General features: G+C 38.5%; 1 protein-coding gene across 1 annotated transcript in view; it reads left to right on the top strand.

Moving 5' to 3' along the window:
- The window catches only part of ZFAND3 (zinc finger, AN1-type domain 3), a 239,444-nt gene that overhangs the window by 18,050 nt on the left and 195,623 nt on the right, over window positions 1–25,771 (top strand). The window contains exon 2 of the mRNA XM_011944457.1: window positions 2,381–2,421. Coding sequence (XP_011799847.1) covers window positions 2,394–2,421 — 28 coding nt within the window. The 5' untranslated portion in view covers window positions 2,381–2,393. The remainder of the gene's footprint in view (window positions 1–2,380; window positions 2,422–25,771) is intronic.

The raw sequence follows: 25,771 nt of genomic DNA, 5'->3' as shown, positions 1-25,771 counted from the left end.
TCAAGTTCAATTAGTTAAAACAGGCATGTAGGATTTTCTTCATTCTCAATTCTTCGTTGCGTTGGAACTGAAATGACTGGGAATCTTAGATTGTTTTTCCATGTGCCTGGAGGGTCAGGGAGGGCAGGAGTTGTGCTTCTTCCGTATGAGAAGCTTTACTTTCTCAGGGAGCTGACTTGATTTCCATAGACATTCTCACAAACCACCAGAGCGCTGTTTCTAGACTGATACATACCCCTCAGCTTCTATATTGAGGCAGAAGCCTAAGTTTGGCATGATGAATAGAATACAGGTGTTGGAGTTAGACCAGATTAATTCACTTACTAGTTCTGTAATCTTCGGCAAGTTACATACCCTCTTGGGACTTCTGTTTCCTCAATGGTAAAATGGGGTTGAAGGTATCTGGTATTGTGCCTGCCACATTATGGGCATGTAATAAATGTTAGATGCTACCATTAACACATCTCTTTATCCACTTACTCATCTTATTCACTTATTGATACTTAATTTTCCTCATTGCTCTTGTGTTTATGTTAAGCAGGATTCTAAAGGAATATCTACTTGTTGACAGCATCTTTTTTGGGACAGAAATAATGACTCCTTTTCCCCCATCTTGTGGCAGTTAACTGTTAGGGCTTCAGTTCCAGCACATGTGCAAACAATCAGCATCAGAGAATACTTTCTGAGGGAGGCTTTCTTTCATTGTAAAACGTAGTAAAGAGGGCAAAAGAAGGTTGGCTTATTCTATTTTTAGGGGCAGTTCTGGTCAAAGGCTCAAATATTGGAAATGGAGTTGCTGAGGAATGAGGTTTCAAATAGGTCAGCTTGCCTAACATAGAGCATTCCAGGAGGTCTTTGGAAGGGAGAGCTATAAGAATGAGTCCTCTTGGGATAGGATCAGGAAGGGAAACAGCAGTCAGATGAATGTAACAGAGAAGGCATTATTATTATTATTTTTTGGAGACAGATTCTTGCTCTGTCGCCCAGGCTGGAGTGCAGTGGTGTGATCTCGGCTCACTGCAACCTCTGCGTCTCTGGTTCAAGCGATTCTTGTGTCTCAGCCTCCCAAGTTGCTGGGGCTACAGACATGTGCCACCTCTCCCAGATGATTTTTTCTATCTTTAGTAGAGATGGGGTTTTGTCATGTTGCCCAGGCTGGTCTCGAACTCCTGAGCTCAGGTATTCCGCTCACCCTTCGGCCTCCTGTAGTGTTAGGATAACAGGTGTGAGCCACCATGCCTGGCCAGAAAAGTCATTTATTGATTGCCCACCGTGTAATCCCTGGGGTGCTATGCTGCCAGGTGCTGTGTTGTGAACAAAGGATGTTGGGTTGGCCTTTGGAGTTTGCTTACACCCAAGGTCAGATATTTTTCTATAGTTCCTAGCTTTGTGACCTAGAACAGGCTGCCCACCTATGTAATGGGGACGAGACTGTATGTCTTTGATTTCTAAGACCGCCCCCCCAAGTTGAATAATACCTTGGCAGAGGAGGGGGTAACATAGTGTTCCATTATTGGAACACTAAGCATGTGGGTTATTTATATCCTGCTCAAGGTCATTGCCCTGGTCTCATTGCCAAAATTCAAAAATTCCAACCTCTGGCATAAACAGGTTAAATTATTCATCGCTTGTAAACAATTCTAAGGTATTTCCTTGTTACAGAAATGCTAATGTGATTTTTTTTAAAACTGCATTTTAGAAGCAAAACAATATGGTAATACCCATCTTAGTGATGTTGGGATGATTAATAAGATAATGTATGTGAAATGCCCATCCAAGTTAGTGTTCAGTGAATTGTAGCTATTATTAATGGATGAAAGGGCATGAAAAATAATTTGGAGTATCTGAAGAAAGAATTTTAAACGAGAAGGTCATAATGTGACTAGGATCTGAAATAGGGAAGATTAAAGTTCAACTAATGTTATAGAGATAAATGACTGTGTATATGAGGAGAAAGTTTTACCCGTTTACAAAGTCTTTGTTGTTTATAGTGAGAACTTCGTATATTTTTCAGTATGAAAAGAGGGAATGTGGTAATCATGTGGTTTAAATTGACTCTCATCTTCTGGGCATTTTATGTTTCTGAACTTGTTGCTGTATAAGCTGCTAACATACACAATAAATAAAAGCAAGCATTGGCTAACTTACAGGTAAAAAATAAAAATAAAAAACAAGTTTTTATATTTTTGTTTTTTTTTATTTTTATTTTGTTGAGGGGGGAGTGGTGGCTAGCTAGGGACTTGTTATTAATTTATCAGTTTATTAGTTCAGTTGCCTGGCCAGAAAGTTCTTTGCCTACATTTCGGACATCTTATGTTTTGATTAGAGTGATACGGAGTTTTTAGCTCTTCTTTCTTTCTTTTCTTTTTGTTTGCCCCAGGTCCAGCAAGACTATGAATCTCTGTTCCAAATGCTTTGCTGGTAAGTGCAGAAAAAGGGTTTTTAAATTTACTTTCATTTTTCTTTTTTTTTGGTTGTTTTTAAGACTAAATCATTTGACCCTCCCTTGGATTTATGCATGGGGTTTTGTTTTCTTAGCTTGTATGAGAAAGCAGTTTCACCTTACCAAGGTGCTTCATATATTTGCCTAGGACGGTTGAAACAGTCTTCCTTGAATGAAATCCTATCTCCTGTGTACTTGCACCAAACAAACTTTCCTTGGTTTACTGTTGTTGGTGTACAGTAGAACTGTAAAAAAATGCGTGTGTTTTAATAGGGTAGTAGATACTCACTGCTCATCTTGACTTGAATGATTGATGGTTAATATTGCTTTATCAATGAGAATATAACAGAATATTTTCATGTTGGAGTCAGGAAGAGAATCATGCTGAGTTAGCCCTTCATCAAATCCATCATAGAGGCCACCATGGTGGCTCACGCCTATAATCCCTGCACTTTGGGAGGTAGAGACAGGAGGATTGCTTGAGGCCAGGAGTTTGAGACCAGCCTGGGCAACATGGTGAGACCCCGTCTCTATAAAAACAAAAAAACTCCTGCAGATCCCTCATTGAAATCACCTCGGGTAAGTCATGTAATCTCTTTGGACCTTGGATTCATCATTATAAAATGAAGGACTTGGGCTTGACATGTGGCAAGGTCGTTTTCTAGCCCCAGAGTGGTAATTGGTTAACTTCTAGAATTATGACTCCTTCACAAAGTTGAAACTTGTAGGTGTTTTTTTGTTTTTACTTTTTTAAAAAAGAACTTTATATCTAGCGATCCTATATAAATAAGTCTTTACTAATTAGGATATGTTTAACTTTCCTTCTTCATTTTGTCAAAGATAAACACAGCTGCATACCAGCTAAAGTTCTAAGGACAGATTTTAGTCAGTAACACACTTTTGCAATAGGGAAGAGGGTCCAGTATGAAATGAAGTCAATGTCGATTTGCAGAGATGACTGGGAGTTTTAAAGGGAGAATGGCAGGGGACTTGGAGTGGATAAACAGGGGATCTGTAGAGTCAAGGAAGTGAAAAACCTAAAAAGATTGGTAAAATATGGTGATTAGGCCAGCTATGCCTGTTAGCTGCCACTGTGACTGGGGAATAGATACCCTATTTTTCCTGATGGTTACATTTTAAAGGAATGGCTTTAAAAGACGCTCCTGAGTTGTAGGAGTACGGCTCAAAGGGACAGAGGAAGGATTCACAGTTGTAAACCCTTTTTAGTAAATGATCTAAGAGGATGGTTAGGGCCTATCTTCAGATGCTGGCTAGAACAAACAGTAGATTCTTTGGCAGCCTTGAGCTTTAAGAGGCAGACACTTAAAGGGAGGCTAGGGTCATCCTAGGGAGGTAACCTTGAGCTGTTAGAAATGTTAGTGTTTAAAATTAGCTGGACATGGTGGCGTGCACCTGTAGTCCCAGCTACTCGGGAGGCTGAGGCAGGAGAATTGCTTGAACCCGGGAGGCAGAGGTGCAGTGAGCCGAGATCGCGCCACTGCACTCCATCCTGGCAACAGAGTGAGAGTCCGTCTCAAATTAAAAAAAAAAAAAAAAGAAACGTTAGTATTTAAGTCTTTTAATGTGAAAGGAGTGGGTGGACCAAATCATTTGTTTTGGGAGTCTGTAGTTTCTAAAGGTCCAGGTTGAGGCCTGGTCCAGAAGAGGGCTCAGAGGAGCCTGGCTAGATTTTTATTGAAGAGATTTTTGTTGTTGTTGTTAATTTTAATCTATTCATTATGCTATTTGGGCAAGGAAGTAATCACAGTGTAAGCTTTAGACCTTTACATTGGGGCCTAAACTAGGGGATAGGTGGGAAAGAATTGGGAGAATTGGGGAAGCTGACGGCTCTTATGTGTTCAAAATTTGGAATTTGTCAGATATTTAGGTTTTTAAAAGAAAAGAAATATTGGTGGATTTTTATTCAGCTTTTAACAGTATTTGTGCCATGTTAAAGGACTGTATCGGGCCGGGCACAGTGGCTCACGCCTATAATCCCAGCACTTTGGGAGGCTGAGGTGGGTGGATCATGAGGTCTGGAGAGCGAGACCATCCTAGCCAACATGATGAAACCCTGTCTCTACAAAAAACACAAAAATTAGCTGGGTGTGGTGGCGCATGCCTGTAATCCCAGCTACTTGGGAGGCCGAGACAGGAGAATCGATTGAACGCAGGTGGCAGAAGTTGCAGTGAGCCGAGATCGTGCCACTGCACTCCAGCCAGAGCGAGACTCCGTCTCAAAAAAAAAAAGACTGTATTCTGCTTCTTACCTTATGTATCTATAGTCACAGATACGAAGAAATGCTTCCTCACTGATGAAAAGTTAACTTTATAGTGAAGACTTTGAAAGTAGCAGTGAGACAAAATGCATACAGGTTGAGAACCCCAAATCCCAAATCTGAAATGCTCCAAAGTGCAAACTGAGAAAAACAAATCCCAACACTTCTGGTCTCAAGCATTTTGAATTAGGGGTACTCAGCCTGTATTAGATTGTATATTTGTCCCCACATGGAGACCCCATTGTAATTTAGTAAAGCATGGTTTTGGGAGAAGGCCAGACACCTTTGAATAATAAGGTGGTTCACATCAAATAATCATAAGGAACTGTCTTGTGCCCCTAAATGAATACAAAGTTAAAAAAAAATTATGAAGTTAGAGTTCAGCCATGGTCTTTGTGTTTCTTTGGACTTGTTACAGTTTTACTTTCTGTGTTTATAATTATCTGTCTCTGGTGATCTTTGTGTTTTTACATTTTATACAACCTTGCCACTTTTGCTTTTATAAAAATGTTAGGACACTTTCAAGTATCTAAAGAAAATATTTGCTTATCTCCTCTATATTTTTTACCCACACACTATTGTTTTCTCCAGTTGCATTTGCGTGGCATGACTAGTTAATATCCTGCCTGCTGAAACAGAATTTTAAGTTCCTTTAGAAATTCTCATTCTCTCTCTCTCTCTCTCCTTTAGAAGTGAAGCTTAAACTACACCCGATAGCTTACTACAGTGTTAAAATACATATTAAAAGTCAAGCATAGAGTCTAATGAGTCTAATGAATATTCCTGCCTCAAAAGCAGAAATGACACTGCCTATGGTATTTTTTTTATTCGAGTGCAAATCCAATTTATGAGTTTGTGCATTTGGTTGACCAGTGTTTAATATTTAGGAATAGTTAGTACCTAATTCATGATGACCTCTTGTTCTAGCATATTGAAGGCCAGCTATCATTAAAGCAGTGCTTTTCACAGAATGGTTTTGCTGACCTCCTAAATAGAAGTGTGGATGACAGAAGCATCAAAGAGGATGATCACAAGTGGGGAAGGCAGACATTTTAAAATAACTGACTGAAGTAACTCCTCTATTAATGTGACATCATCTCTATGCCCCACAAACCCTTGGAAATACTAGTTTTGGGAGAAGAGAGGAGTATGGTGACCAGAAGTAGCTATAACCTATTGATCATTGTATACTTTATAAGGCAGTGAGTCAGAAGATATGTTTAAGGAATGGAAGGTTGTTGGAGTAAGCACTGATAACAGATGCTTATCATAAGGCAAACAATACATGTTTCACAGTATACAAAATGCCACTTGGTTGATGGACTTCTAAATGTGTACATACTTAATTTTTAATAAACCGTAGACATGGTATAAACATAGTTTCATTTAAGACTAACTTTTAAGAAATTTGCTATCGTATGTGGTTCACATATGATGTACAAGTGTATGGTTGCATGAGATAAAGCTGGAAGATGCCACATGAAAAATTTAATTGTGGTAGTCTCAGAGTAAGAGTAATTGGGGAGCTTTAAATTTGAATTTTCTCTGTGTTTTCAGATTTAAGTATTAATGTAATTGCACAGATTACAGATTTTTAAAAAGTGAAGTGAATTTATAAATCTAGAAGTAGTTTGTTTCTTTCTGGAATGAGCAAAATAAAATTAGCTGTAGTCTGCAGCATTGGGAATCTAAATGTTGACATCCAACGTGAGTGATATAACAATGCTGAGCGCAGGGTGAAATGGTAGATAAACCAAAATGCTAACATCTTTCTTGAAAGTGATTTGAGTTTCATGATAGTTCCAGAAGAGGATAACAAATTCCCATTTCATACCAAGTAAATTAAAATATTTCCTTATGAACTTGCAACTTAGTGGTTGCAGTTACATACTAATCGCTTTCCTGCTTCCGTTTCCTGTTAGAATACCAGAGTAAAAGTGGTATGATTCTAGTCAATTTTGAAAAGCAAAGATTTGTAGGTTACAGCTGAATTTTGAGGCATTACAGTTGAGAGGTGAAGCTGGCTGGGCTTCTGGGATGGGTGGGGACTTGGAGAAGTTTTCTGTCCAGCTAAAGGACTATAAATGCACCAATCAGCACTCTGTCTAGCTAAAGGTTTGTAAACGCACCAATCAGCACTCTGTGTCTAGCTAATCGGGTGGGGACTTAGAGAACTTTTCTGTCTAGCTAAAGGATTGTAAACATACCAATCAGCACTCTGTTTCTAGCTAACGGTTTGTAAAGGCACCAGTCAGCGCTGTGTCAAAATGGAACAATCAGCTGTCTGTAAAATGGAGCAATCAGCAGGATGCGGGTGGGGCCAGACAAAGGAATAGAAGTAGGCCACCCGAATCAGCAGCGGCAACCCGCTCGGGTCCCCTTCCACCTGTGGAAGCTTTGTTCTTTGGCTCTTTGCAATAAATCTTGCTGCTGCTCACTCTTTGGGTCTGCACCACCTTCGTGAGCTGTAACACTCACCACCAAGGTTTGCAGCTTCACTCTTGAGGCCAGCGAGACCAGGAACTCACTGGGAGGTAGGAACAGCTCCGGTCGGGAGGAACGAACAACTCCACACCCGCCACCTTAAGAGCTGTAACACTCACTGTGAAGGTCTGCAGCTTCACTCCTGAAGCCAGCAAGACCACGAACCCACCAGAAGGAAGAAACTCCAAACACGTCGGAACATCAGAAGGAACACACTCCAAACACACCATCTTTAAGAACTGTAACACTGCGAGGGTCCGTGGCTTCATTCTTGAAGTCAGTGAGTCCAAGAACCCACCAATTCCGGACACACAGTAAGAGGAACAGAGTGAGTCTGACAAATTTTAAGCTCTTCTTATATATGTTTCTTTTAAGAAATGTAGGAACTCCACAGATAATTTAGAAACAAATTACCAATTTCAATACCAAAAATTTTGCAGGATAGTGGAATTTGTAAGCTTGTCATACCTTGATTTTTCAAATTTACTTTTTCCCAAAAGAAGCAACTGTTGGCCAGGTGCGGTGGCTCATGCCTGTAATCCTAACACTTTAGGAGGCTGAGGCGGGTAGACCATGAGGTCAGGAGATCCAGACCATCCTGGCCAACATGGTGAAACCCCCATCTCTACTAAAAATACAAAAATTAGCCAGGTGTGGTGGCACGTGCCTGTAATTCCAGCTACTTGGGAGGCTGAGGCAGGAGAATCACTTGAACCAGGGAGTCGGAGGTTGCAGTGAGCCAAGATCGGGCCACTACACTCCAGCCTAGTGACAGGGCGAAACTCCATCTCAAAAAAAAAAAAAGCAAAAAAAGCAGTGTTTGAATAGAGTATTTCTGTTTTTGTAATCTTTTTGACTTGGTTGCTTTTGTATACTGTTTGATTTCTTCAAAGCCGAAAGCCCAAGAGGGATTTCTCAAGTATAACACACACACATTTTGGTCATGTGTTTGTTAAAAGGGGACAGCTCAACTTACCAGGCTCTACTTAACCATTATGTGTCTGTTGGTAGGTACCTGTTGGATAGTTGGGTGTCTGACATTCAGAATATCCACAAACCCACCCAGAAGTAACAAATGTTAATGTTTTGTCTTTTTCCTTATCACATTAAAAAGGACACTAAAATGTCACAGTTTTCTTTTACCCTATTCATCATCTTCCTGTCTCAGAGACAACTACTCTCCTTATCCTTATATTTATACTTTTTATTATGAATGGGCATTTATATAAATATTATGATTGTTTTAAAAATGTTTAAATGGTATTTTTGTACTAGTCAGTCTACAACTTATATTCTTTTAAATAATGCTTTTAGAAACTAATCATGTTGACACGTTGCTCTTGTTCATTTTAACTATAGTATTCCGTTATAATTAATATCTAGATTTACTTAGAACAATCTCCGTTTATGTACTTTGTGCTAGTGAAAATCTTAATAGTGCCTCTTTGTACCAAACTGGTACTCTTGTAAGTGTACCAATTTGTTTGATACCTTAATTGGTCACCTTCATTATAATATGCCCTCATTTATTTATCTAGTCACCTGTAGAGGGACATTTGTTGTCAGCGGCCATTTTTATACCACAGTTGCAATCCTGTGTTTTCTCTCTTTTCTTTTCTTCAGCACTTGCTTGACTATGTTAAAATAATGTTTCTGTAAGAAATTCTGTTCTTTATGGTGTAGCCTCACTCTGAAATGCGAGCAAGACTTGGGCAACAGGTCCTTAACAGATTAGCAATGCTGGACTGTGGCAGCCTTTTCTGATCTCTTAGTCTATAGCAGTTTAATGTCTCACTAATAAGCATTCTTAAATTAATTGTGTGGTTAATTATTATGCTAGTCAAGATATATGAAGCAGTGTGTTAAAGATGATGATGTTATGGAAATTATGTCAAAAATAATTGTTGCATTTCTAACGGGAAACAAAGTGCTCAGTGCTGTGAAATAGCTGAGAGGTGGCTTCTTTCAGGCCTCAAGTGGGAAAATTGTGACCATGTATTAGAGTATGACAGGGAAAGTGGAAGAAATGTAGTACTTACTAGGTCTTTTAAGATAGTTTCGTCTGTCAGTTGGCTTTATTTCTTCCTACACGTTGGTCTAAAGCTGTGGTCTCTTTATGGTAAGACAGGATTATCCTTTGTGGCATTGAGAGAAAATGTTAGAATTCCTACTTGTGTTTATTTCTGTCCTATATACATAATCTCATTGGTATCTATATTAGTTTCCAAGGGTTGCCACAACAAATTGCCATACACTTGGTGGTTTAAAACAACAGAAGTTTATTCTCTCGCAGTTCTGGAGGCCAGACGTGTGAAACCAAGGTAATGGCAGGGTTGGTTTCCTCTAGAACCTTTGAGGGAGAATTTATTCCATGCTGCTGCTTGTTTCTGGCTTGTCAGTAGTTCTTGGCATTCCTTTGCTGGTAGACATATCACTCTAGTCTCTGCTTCATCCACATGGCCTTTTCCCCTGTGAGTCTCTGTCTTTCCCTCTTCTGTCTCTTCTAAGGACAAGTGTCCTTGGCCCCACTCTTATCCCAGATTATCTGATCTGGAAATCCTTAACTTAATTACATCTACAGAAGCTTTTTTCCCCAAAATTATCACATTCACAGATTCTGCGTGAACATATTTTGGGAGGTGGGGACAGGGACAGGGTACATCATTCAGTCCACTACAGGAATATGTAACTACTTTTAAAACAGACATGGAAGAGATGTGCACTCACATTTTATACTGATGGTACACCTTTATCAAAGCTTGGAGACTTCTAGTTTAGAGAACTGTTTGGGTCGGAAATGGTTGGCCTCTTTTCATGTAATTAGACAACCCTCTGTGACATGAAAAGTAGTATGAGTTAAAGCCGAGAACGGTGGCTCTTGCCTGTAATCCCAACACTTTGGGAGGCTGAGGTGGGTGGATCACGAGGTCAGGAGTTTGAGACCAGCCTGGCCAACATGGTGAAACCCATCTCTACTAAAAATAAAAAAATTAACTGGGAGGGGTGGCGCACGCCTGTAATCCCAGCTATTCTGGAAACTGAGGCAGGAGAATCACTTAAACCCAGGAGGCAGAGGTTGCAGTGAGCTGAGATCGTGCCACTGCACTCCAGCCTGGGCGACGCAGCAAAACTCTGTCTCGGGGAGTGGGGCGGGAAGTTAATTGCTAATATTCCCTATGTTTCGTGTCCTCAGTAGACTAATGCAGGCTACTGTATCAGAATGACCAGGCCTAGGTTTATGGGCTCCCGTTTAGACTTGTCAGGAATATGGATAACTTTCAGATAGACTCAGAAAAGCAGGAGACTGTTTTGTGCCTCAGAGGCTTTGGCTCCACCAAGTTTCAGATACTTACTGTAATTCTTGTTCTGGCTGTTTCCTTTGTGTATGAATTAGAAGATTATGACGAGATTGCTTTTTGACATGTTTCCTGGATATAATACCTCCTTATACTTCATTCTTAGTCCACAGCAGGGATGATGAGTAAAAAGATTGGACATTATTTTTGGGCCATTAATGTATGACTAAAATATCATCTTTCATGCTATAAAATTTTATACCATTTAAAAGCCTCAGTGCTTAGCTGGTTCTTGCAGTGTAAAGTAGATCTAACTATATGTTAACAGTCTTAACTATTTTTTTCCTTTAAATTTATAAAAAAAAGAGGTTTAATAGCATAGTACTGGCATCTGCTTCTGGGGAGGTCTCTGGAAGTTTCCAGTGATGGCAGAAGGCCAAGCAAGAACTTGCATATCACATGGCAAAAGCAGGAACAAGAAAGAAAGAGTGACAATCTTAACTATTATCAAAGGTTGTTCTACATTTCTTAATTTACTTTTAAACTAAATATTGGGGATAGAGAAGAAAAAATACCTTAAGACTTCTGGTTTGAAGAAAAAGAAAAATGGTACATAATCTTAAATGGAGAATGCCAAAAGACAGATACTTTAGTAGTGGAACAAGAATTAGTTTTTGTGAAAAAAGAAAGATATGGACAATTATATATATCTATTTTTTTAAGGCAGTAAAATCCTGAAATGAAATAATTGCAATTTTAACTAAGATTACTGCAGCCCTTTTATATTATGAAGTCCTTTAATACAATATTATCACATTTGATCCTCACAATGTTGGTGATTTTATAACTCCATTTTACAGATAAGGAAACTTTGACTCAGATGGGTTAACTCATGCCCAAGATTAAATAAATTTTAAAGAACTGAGGTCTGATCTATGGGAGTTCAGACTTGATCTAATCTCCACTGTTTGATGTTATTAGGAATGAAAGTAGTAGACTTAGATGGGATTGTACTGTGAAAACCAAAGCTAAATAGATTAGTTGGGATTGTACTGTCAGGATATAACAGTAACATTGTTTTGCATTTGTGTGTAGGAGTATTCTCTTTTCTTGCGCTCTTTTCTTTTAGCTCAGTTGTAGTTTGCCTCTAGATCCTGTCATAATTAGAGAAACAGTGCTGAAAGCTTCACAGAGTAGCTAATTTAGGAAAAGGTGTGCATGTGTGGTGGGGGGAGTGTTTTTGTCTAACACATTTTCTGTTTTGGTGGTGAGATCTTCATTTCTTAACATCTTTCTTGTTCTTGTTCATATGACTTTTAGCTCATTAACCTTGCTCTCTGCGCTGCATAGTGAAGCACCATTTCTAATTTAGTCTCCTGTGTTTAGCTTCTCAGATGATTTTTTTGAAAATGTTTGGAAGTATGATTTAATTGCAAGGCTGTTTGCACATTGTCAGTGTGAAAGCAAAGATGAATTTCATATTTAGACTGTGCAACCTGCAGATTTCATTTGTTAAACCTTCCAGTTGGTACTTCCGTTCTCTCATATATGTGTGCATAATAGTATGGAAAAAAACTCCTGTTTTGTTGTATCCATATTTATCAGTTTGGTTGAGTTATGGAAAAGCCTGTCCTTTGCTTTGTGTATTTGCTCATTTGGAAACCTTGTGTAGTTTATAGAGACACTGGTGATTTGTTCCCCAGCCTCCCTGTGGATTTTGTTCCATATTACAATCTAATTCCACCTCCCTGTCCTGTACTCCTGAGCTGTTAATTTGTACATTTCGATGCAGTTTGTTTCATCCTGTGTTTTTGTAATCCAAACTGAATGTAACGAGCTATGTGCTTTAGGGACCTGGCTTTGCCTTGCCATTTAGAACAAAGTGGTTACTAAGTAAGAGTATGTTTTAAATAAAACATGGCACCTCTGAGTGGTGTGACACTCATTTGGGAATAAAATAGATGGTTTTAACTCTTTGACTCACAAAGAAGAGCCATTCCAAAAGATCATATATATATATATATTTTTTGTTGTTGTTGTTGTTTTGTTTTTTTTTAAAGAAGGGTAAAGTTTACCTCCATAAAATGTGGTTTTACAAGTTTCTTTAGGTAACTACATAAATTTAAAGGTTTGTAATTAAAAATGTACTTTTTTCCTTCATGAGCATTTGAGACATGTTAGCAAAATTCTCTGAATTTCTGAATATTGAACCAATGGCTGCTGCTGAATTTTGAATTTGTTCATGTTTAGGAAGGTGAGGGTATATGAAACCAATAGGTATGTTAGTCTCTTTTTATTTTTCTAATGTATCAAGCCAAGTTTTCGATTTAATGGTGACACTCCTTCCCCCACAGATACTTAAAAATTGTAAAAATTATGAAGGTGAATGTAAGCTTCTACAATCTTGTGGGAGTATTATTTTCAGATAATTGAATTTTGAGCCATCAATGACTTAAGGCTATTTGGAAGTTTAGCTGCACTTCCCTCAAACATTTACAGCACGGATGTTTCTGAATAGATCTTCATAGGCTAATAGTTTACTAATTCACGTCATAGAGGGACCCTCATAAGTTACTTCTGTTATTGTATTTGCATCTACCCTAAAGATAGAGTTTTAGCTGATATAGCATATAAACTCTGTAATTCATCCTTTGCATAAGGAAAACATAAAACTTACTTTGAAGAAAAAGTGGGACTGTTTCAAAAACTTTGAAATAGAAACATCAAGGGGAAAGCTAGACATAGAAAGACTTGGTGATGGGCTTAGACATTATAGCATGTATTAACCTATGCAAACAAGAGAGAACAAAAGGAATGCATTTCTGTAGAATAGTTCAATTAAAAAGTATGTAGCAGTATCATATTGAAAAAAAAAGTTTCTAGAAAAATGAGCTCTGTACTAGAGGAGGCCAGTTAATTGGACTACGTGAAACTAAACACAGGCGTTTCTAACATTGTACTGGTACAGGAAAGTCTTGCAAGCCCTGCTGATGGTTTGAAGAGACAATCATTTTAACAGTATTACTAAATGCTCTGTACTTCAGATTTGACAGTTAACCTCCATATTGCTAGTACTTTAAATTGTCCAGTTTTCTGAGTAAAGATATTAAAGTTTAAATGTGCTTCCATCTTCTCCTTAATGCTGTTTCAACCTGTTGCTAAACTGACAGTACAGGAGATTGAATTTTGTTTAAAAATATTTGACATCTGTAGAGAACACTGAATTTTCCAGCTTTGTGTAAAGTGACAGTGTTTTCCTCAAATCATATGGCTTAGGATCCAGTAGCTGTTAATTTCCATGCGTGAAGCACAAATTAATATCAGGAAATCTTTCTCAAAAATTATTTTCATTCAGGTCCTAGGCTTCCAATGGCAACTGAAAGCTGGGTTATTCATTTCTCCTATACCTGTTACTCAGTGTACATCACAAGTATTTGTAAACACTAATTTTGCTTTTAGGAAGTCTAGAAGTGCAAGTCCCATTAATCATGTGATATTAGGAAATGGTGATCACAGAATATTTGAGTGGAAAGATTTTTAGAGCCCTTTTCTATCCAAGACACTGGTACTTATTCCAAATGTCTACTGAATTAATGAGTTTCAAAGTAAACTGAGGTGGTGAGGGCAAAGTGGCTTATTATTTCATCTTTTATTTGAATACTTCAACCTCAGTTTCCTTTCTCCTTCCAGTGTTACTATGCTATATTAGTAATCTTGAAGATGAGACTAGAAATAAATCTATAACAAAGTTGCAACAACCCTTTAATTTGTAGATCCTGCTTTAGGATTATATGCCTTTTTCTGTTTACTCTCTGTAATTCATTTGCTGATAGTCTTGCAGGCAAACATTCATTGTTCTGTAGATTATTGGTACAGTTGTCAAATTTTTGTATATTTGTGTGTATGTGGGTGCGTGCATATGCATACAGTTATTTAGATATGTTGATTATAATTTTTTATTAAAATTTTTATTTAAGTATGACACTTGGATTTTATATGAGATTTTATAACATATAGCAATTAAAAGAACTAAAATGTCCAAAAACATTTTCTATATCATTAGTGCCTTAAAGAAATTTCCCCAAATTCGATAAAAATCTTTATTATAGATTTTTTAAAAACCCATAGTAAAGCGTTTCATGTTCTAAGATACATACTCTGTGGAAATGGATAACTTTTATAGTGTCCCTCTATCAAGTAGCCTGGGTTTATAAAATATCACAGAGACGAAATTCTTTTCTCAAAATCCCTACATGGCCCTGCAAGAGGAGGAGCCTAAAAAAAGAAAAGAGAAAAGAGAAAAAACTGTGTATGTTTCCCGTGGGTCAAAATTTGTCTTCATTGAATGGGAAAGGCAAAACTAATGAATCCGTTTTTCTTTTGTGATGGCTGAGGTCTTGTGTTTTGACCTACAGTGTGTATCACGTGGAGAAATGTGCCTGTTATAACTTGGGTAGCAGTTTGAGAACTTAAGTAATGACAGTACCAGGTACTTAATATTTTTTCTTTTGGGCTGATACCAGTGGACTGGGGGAGGTCCCCAAATGCCAGTGGGACCTCAGCTCTGATCAGTGTTCAGGCTCTTAACAGTGTCTCCAGTAGGAATTCAAGGATGAGTTGGAAAATAGTGAAATGTACTAAGATTCATTGCAAAGTGAGAAGTACATGCTCAGGAAAGGGGAGTGCGGGCGTACTCAAGACAGGGTTTGGCTTCTATCTTTATGGGTTTCTTTAATCAAGGGATGGAATATTCATGAAGATTTCTGGAAAAAGGTGAAAATTTCTCAACTTTAGTGCTACCCATTTTTACACCAATATGGGTACTCCTGGAACTGTCTTGGCATTGGTGAGTGTGATTTAGTATGTTAATGAGCATATAATGAGGTCCTAGGTGAAATCTAGGTCAAATCCAGTGCCATGTTGGGTCCACTTGGTCTTAGCTAGCTTGACCAACATTCTGCTTTTCAGGGTCTTCTCGGCTCCTAGCTTATATATGTATTCTAACAGTTTCCTTTTTGCTAGTCATGTGAAACTGCTGCCTGGAATTTTCTATTCTCCTTCGACCACCCTATATTATTCCTGTCTCAGGGCTTGGGAGAAACTATATGGTATTCCGGAAAAATACCATGTGGAGGCAGATAATTTTGGACAATGGGAAATTTTGCATTGGAAGATCATTGACATAGTCTTTTTTTCAAGACAGAGTCTCCCTCTGTCTCCCAGGCTAGATTGCAGTGGTGCAGTCTCGGCTCACTGCAACCTCTGCCTCCCCAGTCCAAATAGTTCTTCTGCCTCAGCCTCCCTGCGCCACCATGCCTGGCTAATTTTTGTATTTTTAGTAGGGACAAGGTTTTGCCATGTTGGCTAGTCTAGTATTGAACTCCTGAACTCCAGTGATCCACCTGGGCCTCCCTAAGTGTTAGGATTACAGGCGTGAGCCACTGTGTCTGGCCGACATAGTCTTAGTTTAGTTAATAGTGGTAATTTATTTTTGGACACACCATATGGTTTAATCTTTACAAAGCAAAAATGAATGTCTTGTCTAAAACACTGTTTTATATAGTTGTCATATAAAATACCCAACTTTGTTTTAGCAGACTTTTTCCTTTTTTGGTGTCAATATTCTGAGCTTATGAAAAGCACAGCTCTTGCTTGAGTGCTTGTCAGACACCTGGATACCTGAGGCACTGCTGGTTACCACTTCTTGTTAAAATTTGGTCAGTGATTCTAGTTGCATTATAAATTAAAATTCAGAGAAACAACCCCACCCTAATATCAGAGCAGTGTTTTTGGTATTTAAAGGGCTGGTGTGGTTTGTTTAGTGGCTCCATTAAAAGGCTGCTTGGGACTTCTGTCTGAATTTTAGGTGGACATAAATACATTGTGGAGGTTCAGAGTGAGGGAATAATGGGGAATGTAAAGGCATACAAGTCTGTTTTTTAAAAACTGCAACCAAGGGAACCTTTTCAAAGTACTCTGTAAAGGTCATGTTTCTTGTATTTCCTACCTGATCTCTGTGTGACTGAATGGAGGCTATTTCACTTCTGATTTATAAGATATTTACCGTGAGTCAAGATTTTGTGAACATCTGACATTGTTAGCGCTTTTGTCTTTTGCATGCCTCTACCCTTAGGAAGGAAAACAGACCCAATCTACATTTAGAGAAGCCCTTCCCTATAGGCCTTTGTTGCACAACTCAAAAGAGCAACAACCTTAGAAAAGTAATTGGATTTTTCAAAACACAAAATTACGATTTTCCCCCCAATTCCTTCATGCACACTGTAAAGTTACCAGGATACCCTTTCCCAATAGTTTAAAATTGTGACCTATTTTTTTTCCCCCCTTTTGGTGTCCTGATCAGGGTTCAGGGAGAGGGAAGCATTAATTTTTTACTAATTTCCCTTGAATTCACCAGTGCTTTAATTTCTCACAGCATTGTCAAAGAACTGATGTTTATGCTGTTTTGGAAACTGGCTTTTCGCAAGTGTTTTTGCTATAGCATGAATGAACCTTGACAACATTATGCTAAGTGAAATAAGCCAGTCACAAAAAGAACAAATACCATATGATTCTGCTTACATGACAAACCCACAGTAATCATATTCATAGAGACAAATAGAAGGGTGGTTTCCAGGGGCTAGAGGGTGGGGGAACTGGAGAGTTGTTTAATGGATAAAGTCAATTTGGGAAGATGAAAAAAAGCTGTGCAGATGGGTGTTGGTGGCAGTAGTTGCACAACAACGTGAATGTACTTAATGCCACTGGAACTGTATGATTAAAAACGGTTAAGATGCCCGGCGCGGTGGCTCACGCCTGTAATCCCAGCACTTTGGGAGGCCAAGGTGGGCGGATCACAAGGTCAGGAGATCAAGACCACGGTGAAACCCTGTCTCTACTAAAAATACAAAAATTAGCCAGGTGTGGTGGCGGGCACCTGTAGTCCCAGCTACTCAGGAGGCTGAGGCAGGAGAATCACTTGAACCAGGGAGTCGGAGGTTGCAGTGAGCCAAGATCGGGCCACTACACTCCAGCCTAGTGACAGGGCGAAACTCCATCTCAAAAAAAAAAAAAAAAAAAAACGGTTAAGATGATAAATCTTATGTTATGTGCATCTTACCCCAATGAAAGATAATGATTAAAATAGTGTTTACTTCTGAGTACAGTTTAGTTCTTTACATTTGCCAAAATCTTTGTTCAAATTTCTTTTAAAAATCTATTAACAGGAGGGGTTGAGTGTGAATATTTCATCTTGCTCTGTGACAATAAACTAGTCATCTACAGTAGAGAGCAGAAAATAAAAAATATTTCCAGAAATAAAACTGAGATTTAAAAACAATGTAATTTTTGTCCTCATATTTATCTGTGTAGGTGATGTCATAACAGGCATAATTTATATTATTTATATGTTTAAGTTAAAAAAGTTGTAGTGGCTTTCATTTTGGGCAAGCTACTTTACCTGAAATATTAGTTTCCTCATTTGTCAAATCAGGGGTTACTATACCTCCTTCCCTGGGGATAAAATTAGATGATATAGATGAAATCTCTTTAAAGGTATTTTATTAAAGTACTACATGTATATAGTTTGAAAAGTCAGAGTATTACATGTAACAAAATGCCCTGCCCTTTCTGCTCCAAGTTTCCCCACATGCAATAATTGAGAGGAAGTTCCCCCACATGCAGTAGTGACTCTGAATTCCGTCTGCTGTTTCTTCTAAACTTATACTTCTCCATATTTATGATTAATAAACATATATTGCTGACTTTTTGATTTATCAGTTATACACTTTTTTTTTTACCTTGTTGTGATATATAAAGCCTTTGCTTTCTTATACCACCATCTCCGATTCCCCCCAACATATTTATAGTGAAATTTTGGTTAAATAATTCTTCAGTATTTACTTTTTTATGGGTATATAAACATTATGACTTTGAAGTGTTTAGCTTAGTATTTCCTTTCTTTTTTTCCCTTCCTAGAGGATTTTCCAGAGATCTTTCTGTTACTTCTATTTTTATTCTATTGTGCTTAAGAAACATTTTGTATGATCCTCATTCATTTATTGAGACTTGTTTTATGACAAAATATGTCTTGGAAAATGTTTTGTTTGTATTTGAAAAGAATGTGCATTCTGCTGTTGAGTAGTGTGTTCTTCAAGTGTCAGTTAGGTCAGGTTGGTTGGCAGTGTTCAAGTTTCCATGTCTGTTGATTTTTTGCTTACCTGTTCTGTCAGTAACAGAGAGGGATAGTGAAATAGCTGAATACAATCATGGATTAAAGCAATTTTTTTCTTATATTTATATCATATTTAGCTTCATGTGTTTTGGAGCTCTGTTACTAGGTACATAAATATTTAGGATTTTTACATCTTTATAAATTGATCCCTTCATCATTATAAAATGATCATTTTAATTGCAGATAATGTTACTTGTTGTGAAATTTACCTTGAGGTTAATTTAGCCATGCTAGCTTTGTTTTGGTTAATGTTCACATGGCATAGTTTTTTTCTTTCTGTTATCTTTCCAACTTTTATTTTTAGGTTTGGGGGTACATGGGCACATTTGTTACATGGGTAAGTTATGTGTCATGGGGGTTTGGTGTATAGATTCATCACCCAGGTGATGAGCATAGTACCCAATAAATAGTTTTTTGATCCTTATCCTCCACCCTCAAGTAGGCCTCCATATCTGTATTTGCCTTGTGTCCATGTGTACTTAATGTTTAGCTTCCACTTATAAGTGAGAACATGTGGTATTTCGTTTTCTGTTCCTGTGTGTGTTTGCTAAGGATAATGACTTCCAGCTCCATCCATGTTCCTGCAGAGGACATGATCTTGTTCTTTTTTATGGCTACATAGTATTCTATGGTGTATATGTACCACATTTTCTTTATCCAGACTATTATTGTTGGGCATTTAGGTTGATTCAATGTCTTTGCTATTGTGAATATTGCTGCAGTGAACATATATGTACATATGTCTTTATAATAGGATGATTTATACTCCTTTGGGTATTTATATTCCTTTAGGTATATGAGTCCAGCAGTAGATTGCTGGATCAGATGGTAGTTCTGTTTTGTTCTTTGAGAAATCTCCAAACTGCTTTCTGCAGTGGCTGTACTAATTTACTTTCCCACCAGCAGTGTATAAGCATTCTCTTTCCTCTGCAGCCTCACCGGCATCTGCTAGTTTTTGACTTTTTAATAATATTTTGACTGGTGTGAGATGATATCTCATGTTGCTTTGATTTGCATTTCTCTAATGATTAGTGATATTCAGCATTTTCTCATGTTTCTTGGCCATGTATTTGTCTTTTGAGAAGTGTCTGTTCATGTCCTTTGCCCATTTTTAAATGGGGTTATGTGGTTGGTTGTTAATTTAAGTTCTTATTGTGTGGGGAAGACTGTGTTTTTCCTCTACTGTCATACCACAGCAATTTATGCAAAGAAAACTCCCGTGACCAAATGTGTGTGTGGGGCGGGTCTCTCCCCACCACCAAGCAGTGGACACCAGCCGGGTATCCTCCAATTCAATTCTGACACTATCTGCCTGGAGGTATAGTGCCAGATCCCACAGGTTGAGGGCTCCTTTCCCGCGACTGCTCCCTCCTTTCCCGCGACTGCTCCCTCCTTTCCCCACCAGTTGCAAGCCCAGGCCTCTGGAACTTCTGACACACACATCAAGTTGGGATTCCCACAACCCCCTCTTTGAGTTCGATTAATTTGTTAGGGCAGTTCACAGAACTCAGAGAAACACATTTACTAAGAAGGATATTTTAAAGGATACAGATAAATAGCCAGATAAAGAGGCACATAGGGTGAGGTCTGGAAAGGTCCCAAGCTCTGGAGCTTCTGACCCTGGGGAGATGGGGTGTGCACCACCCTCCCTGCACATGGAAGAGTTCTTCTTCACCTTCCTCTTGGCCTACACATGTTCAGCTATCTGGAAGCTTACTGAACCCTCTCTTCTTGGGTTTCTATGGAAGCTTCATGACATTATCGTTTCTTCCCGCAGGGTATACGGTGGGACCCTCTCATGGGAGGGTTTTAAGACAAACAATCAGAAAAGGTAAGGGAACATGAGCCAGGAACTGTGGATTATGGATATTGGACCTTTGTTGGGTGCATAGTTTGCAAATATTTTCACCCTTTCTGTAGGTTGTATGTTGATAATTTCTTTTAATGTGGAGAAGCTCTTTACTTAGGTCCCACTTGTTAATTTTTGTTGCAATTGCTTTTAGAGTCTTATTGAAATCTAGGTTTTCTTCTGGGTTTTCATAGTTGTAGGTTTTATATTTAAGTCTTTAATCCATCTTGAGTTGATTTTTGTATGTGGTAAAAGGAAGGAGTCCAGTTTCAATCTTCTAGCCAATTATTCCAGTATTCCAGTACCATTTGTTAAATAGGGAGTCCCTTTTCCATTGCTTGTTTTTGTTGACTTGGTTTCTTTTTTTTTTTTTTTTTTTTTTTTTTTTGGTCAGAGTCTTGCTCTGTCTCCAGGTTGGAGTGCAGCGGCGCAATCTTGGCTCACTGCAACCTCTGTCTCCCGGATTCAAGAGACTGTCCTGCCTCAGCCTCCTGAGTAGCTAGGATTACAGGTGCCTGCCACCATGCCTGGCTAATTTTTTTGTATTTTTGTAGAGATGGGGTTTCACAATGCTGGTCAGGCTGGTCTCAAACTCCTGACCTCAGGTGGCCTGCCCACCTCGGCCTCCCAAAGTGCTGGGATTACAGGGATGAGCCACCGTGCCCACCCTGTTGATATTTCTTGATGGTTGTAGTTGTATGGCTTTATTTTGCGTTCTCTAACCTGTTCCAGTGGCCTGTTTTGTACCAGTACTATGCTGTTCTGGTTACTATAGTTTGAAGGTGAGTAATGTGATGCCTCCAGATTTGTTCTTGTTGCTTAGGATTGCTTTGACTATTCGGGCTCTTTCTTGGTTCCATATGAATTTTGGAATAGTTTTCTTCTAATTCTATGAAAAATGTCTTTGTAGTTTGATGTGAATAGCATGGAATGTGCTTTGGGCCATTTTAGCAATATTGATTCTTCCTATCCATGAGCATGGAATGTTTTCCATTTGTTTGTGTCATCTCTGATTTCTTTCAGCAGTGTTTTATAATTGTAGAGATCTTTCACCTCTCTGGTTAGCTGTATTCCTAGGTGTTTTGTTTTATTTTTATTTTTTTGTGGCTGCTGTAGAAATGGGATTACAGTCTTGATTTGGCTCTCAGCTTGGACATTGTTGATGTATGGAAATGCTGCTGATATTTGTCTGTTGATTTTGTATCCTGAAATTTTGTATCCAAGGAATGTGCCTGTTCCCACAAGGCAAGGTTGAAACTCTCAATTCATGGGACACTGTTGAGTACAGGAGACATCTTGCCTCAAAAGCACAGAATAATTAGTCCTAGACTGTGAATTGTGAGTACTGGGACAGGGAGTAAGCAAGGCTGGCACACTCATTCCCAAAACCACATGCTTTCTTATGTTTTCTCATCAGGCCAAGCTGATCAAAGGTATTCAAACCCTGCATTAAGAAAATTTAAGACTCCCTTCCCCTTCCCCTTCCCCATCCCCTTCCCCTTCCCCTTCCCCTTCCCCTTCCCCTTCCCCTTCCCCTTCCCCTTCCCCTTCTCCTTCCCCTTCCCCTTCCCCTTCCCTTTGTTGCTGTTTCAGTCACTGAACAGAGTTTTCAGTCACTGAACAGAGTAAGAAAATTGATTGCCTGTGCTTGTGGGGGGTGGGGAAGTTGGTTTAGAGTCGGGGTGGAGGGTTGTTGATGAACTGGGTTTTGGACTCAGCTTGAGATAATTTGGGAACTGCATATATTCCATAGGTACTCAGAATTTGGAACTCTGTGAAACATCTAAAATCAATTTTGAAAAGTTGTCACATTAAGATGAGGTCCTTGCACATAGCTAGTATTCATTAAATGTTTGAAAAACAAAATAATAGAGTTGAAGCTTACTGTGCTCAGGGCGATATTTCTAAAACTTGAGCATGTACCTGGAGGGGCTGTTAAAACTCATATTGCTGGGTCACACTCCACAGAGTTTCTGATTTAGGAGGCATGAGGGTGGGACTGGAACCATTTGTGTGTCTTAAAAGTTCCCAGGTGCTGCAGTGGTCTACAGATGACATATTGAGAACCACTGGCTTACAGAAGTAAATAGAGAGAACACAAAGGAATGCTCAGATCCTTGGAGGAGGAAGAAGAAAAGGAGATAAATGAAGTCACATAGGTCACAACCATCAGTCGTTAGAGTTAGATGACACTAGTGACATAGATTATAGAAAGGGAATATTTTAGGATTTCAAGCTTGGGTAACAAATGACATCAAGTAAGGTAGGGAGATTAAAATGAATGAGAAATGATTATTGGATTTCATAAATACTGTTATTTGTGATCTTGGAGAGCAGTGTTTATCTTTTTGGGGTCACAGAACTTTGAAAACTGATGAAAGCTATGGATCCCTTTAGAAAAATGTGCAAGTGCTTATAGTTTTGCATATATTTCTAAGGAGGTTCATGAATTTTATTGAGGCACTTGCGTCTGAAGTAATTGAGGCACTTACATCTGCTTTAGGATGGATGGTCTTATTAAGAGTACTAAGTGTGGAAGCCAAATGTGAAGAGGGAAAGTGTGGGAAGAAGGAAGTAATTGTGGATATGAACAGTCCTTCAGGATTGCAAAGACTTTTGGGAGTGAACTGATAATTGTCCAGTTTCCTTACTTGGAGGTCTAAGCCTGTGATAGTCTTCACATCTCGCTGAGTTTTTAGGGATACTATGAAAAAAAAGGTACTCCTTTATGAAAACTGAAATGACCCATGGCTTTCCTGACTTCCTGGTCACTTGTTTCTTTGCTGCTCTTCAGCTCTGGTGTGATCAGAGTTATTGACTGTTTTTGAAATGATTCAGTCTTTTAGTCTTTCTGTCATGTGTTAAGCAAGTTCCCCCCCTTTGTTTCCCTCTTTCATGAAAAACGCAAATTATCTGTTTCCAGAAGAACGAATTATTCTATAACTTGCCAATCCTAGTGGAAACATTTTACCATTTCTTATATCCTTAGTCTCATGCTCTGAACTTGGCATCAATTTTTTTTCCCATTGAATTCTAGGGCTCTTTTTGTTTAGTGTGTAACCTTGAACAAGTGACATAAATTTCTTGGAGTCTCAGTTTGCACTTGTTCTTGGTGGGGATGGTGATAACCTGCTTTACAGTAGGTTTGTAAGGATCAAATAAATCAGTGAGGCACTTACTAAACTTTCAACATATGTACATGTAAGTTGTTTCTTATTAGGTACAGTGTAATAAAATACATTGGTAAGCAATGCTAGGGTCATCTAAATTTGTTTTTTTCTCAAACAGAACATTTGACTGTAGTATCTTGAAACTAGAAGCTGGTATGGAAGAATCGTTGCACAGATGTAAAATGATGGATGGAATGAAAATAGAGTTGCCAGCTACTTTCTAGCTAAGAAATGTGGTAGAACTCTACCCTTAGTTGTTTTCAAGGAGATATGATCTACTCCAGGAAACTTGTCAGTACTTTTATATGCTGGTTGCATATGGACCTAGACCAAAATTATAAGGGAAAGCAGCAGGACCCTGGTAAATATTCCTGGTGAGATAATTTATGCATATGCCTTTGGAGAATAACTCCAGTATGCTGTGTATGTGACATATAGGGTGTTATGCTCTATGATTTGTTTCACTATATTTAATCCAAAAATCTTGTACACAAATCAAATAGACTGGACCAGATCATTGAGATCAATAATAAAAGTAAATTTGGATTTTTTTTTTCTTGGATAGAATTTATAATATGACTATGGACAGACAAGTAGTCATAAAATTTTAAAAATATTTGTGTTTATGCTTTAGTGGTGTCCATTCAGATCTGTAAATTTTCAGTACAAAAATATGATTTAAAAAATTGCTCATTTAGGCTGGGTGTGATGGCTCACACCTGTAATGCCAGCACTTTGGGAGACCAAGGTGGGCAGATCACCTGAGGTCAGGAGTTCGAGACCAGCCAGGCCAACATAGTGAAACCCCATCTCTACTGAAAACACAAAAACTAGCTGGGCATGGTGGCCCGTGCTTGTAATCCCAGCTACTCGGGAAGCTGAGGTAGGAGAATTGCTTGAACCTGAGAGGTGGAGGTTGCAGTGAACTGAGATTGTACCACTGCACTTCAGCTTGAGTAACAGAAGACTCTGTCTCCAAAAAAAGAATTCTCGTTTAGGTAGATTCTGAACCATTTTACATAAATGAGATTAAAAAAATAATGCTATGTTTCTGCCGTCACTAATTAGCAATCTTGGTAGCAAAACATTTGACTTAAAATAATGAGCACTTGAATTGACTTATACTTAGGAAAAAACGTGGAACTACATGGTCGTAGCAGTTAAGCTTGAGACGAGTATGTATACATCACCTTTTCTTCCACACTTAAGACTTCTAAAAAACCTTGCTTAGCTTTTCAGGACACCCCCCACCCCCGGCCCCACCGAGGGACAAAATGTACCTTGTGTTTACATTGCTGGTATTTGACAATTGTAAATTTCCATGGGGATAGATGTGAATTCTGGTAAAATTTCTCCCCAAAGCTTGCTTCATTTATTTTCCAAGCTTTAAGATGACTGGCCCCCATTAATGTACCTGTAAAGTCTGAACCTTAGTCAAAAGTACAGAAATGGTGAAAGGGCTTTAGGAACCAAAATCCTGCCATAGATTTTATCACCAACATGTTTCCTCTGGGTCATTACTCATTTGTTGGCTTCAGTGGAAGTATTGGTGAAGAATGAAAGAACTAAGTCCTCGGGGTGTAGAAGTGGGATAGTAAGCTGAGGTGTGGCATTCTCGTCAGCCCCCATTTCACCTTCTGAATTAGCTTAAGTGCAAGACTTTGCTTTTGTGCTGGTTTTAAACAATGTAATGCAGCATAGCCTAACACAACACAGTGGTTTGTAAATCAGGCTCCAGTCTAGTTCTGTGACATTAATGTGTAACAACAGAAAATGTTTCAGCATTATCAATACAATTTCTCTCCACGGTAGTGATGGTTTCCTGCAAATGCACTTAGTCTGACTTCATCAAAATGGAAATGTTAATATTGGACTTACATAGATGGTTCCAAATCCAGAAATTCTGTCCACTATTGTTAAGTGAATAAACAGTGTCAAGAAGGGATTTTTACTTATTTTTTTTTTAGAGCCTAAAGTATTAATAGTTAGCATAACTATTTTCTAATGGTTGTGGTAGTAT

The sequence above is a fragment of the Colobus angolensis genome, unplaced genomic scaffold (assembly GCF_000951035.1).
Source record: "Colobus angolensis palliatus isolate OR3802 unplaced genomic scaffold, Cang.pa_1.0 Scaffold105, whole genome shotgun sequence".
Classification (NCBI taxonomy): Eukaryota; Metazoa; Chordata; class Mammalia; order Primates; family Cercopithecidae; genus Colobus; species Colobus angolensis.
This window is presented reverse-complemented; position numbering and strand designations above follow the sequence as displayed.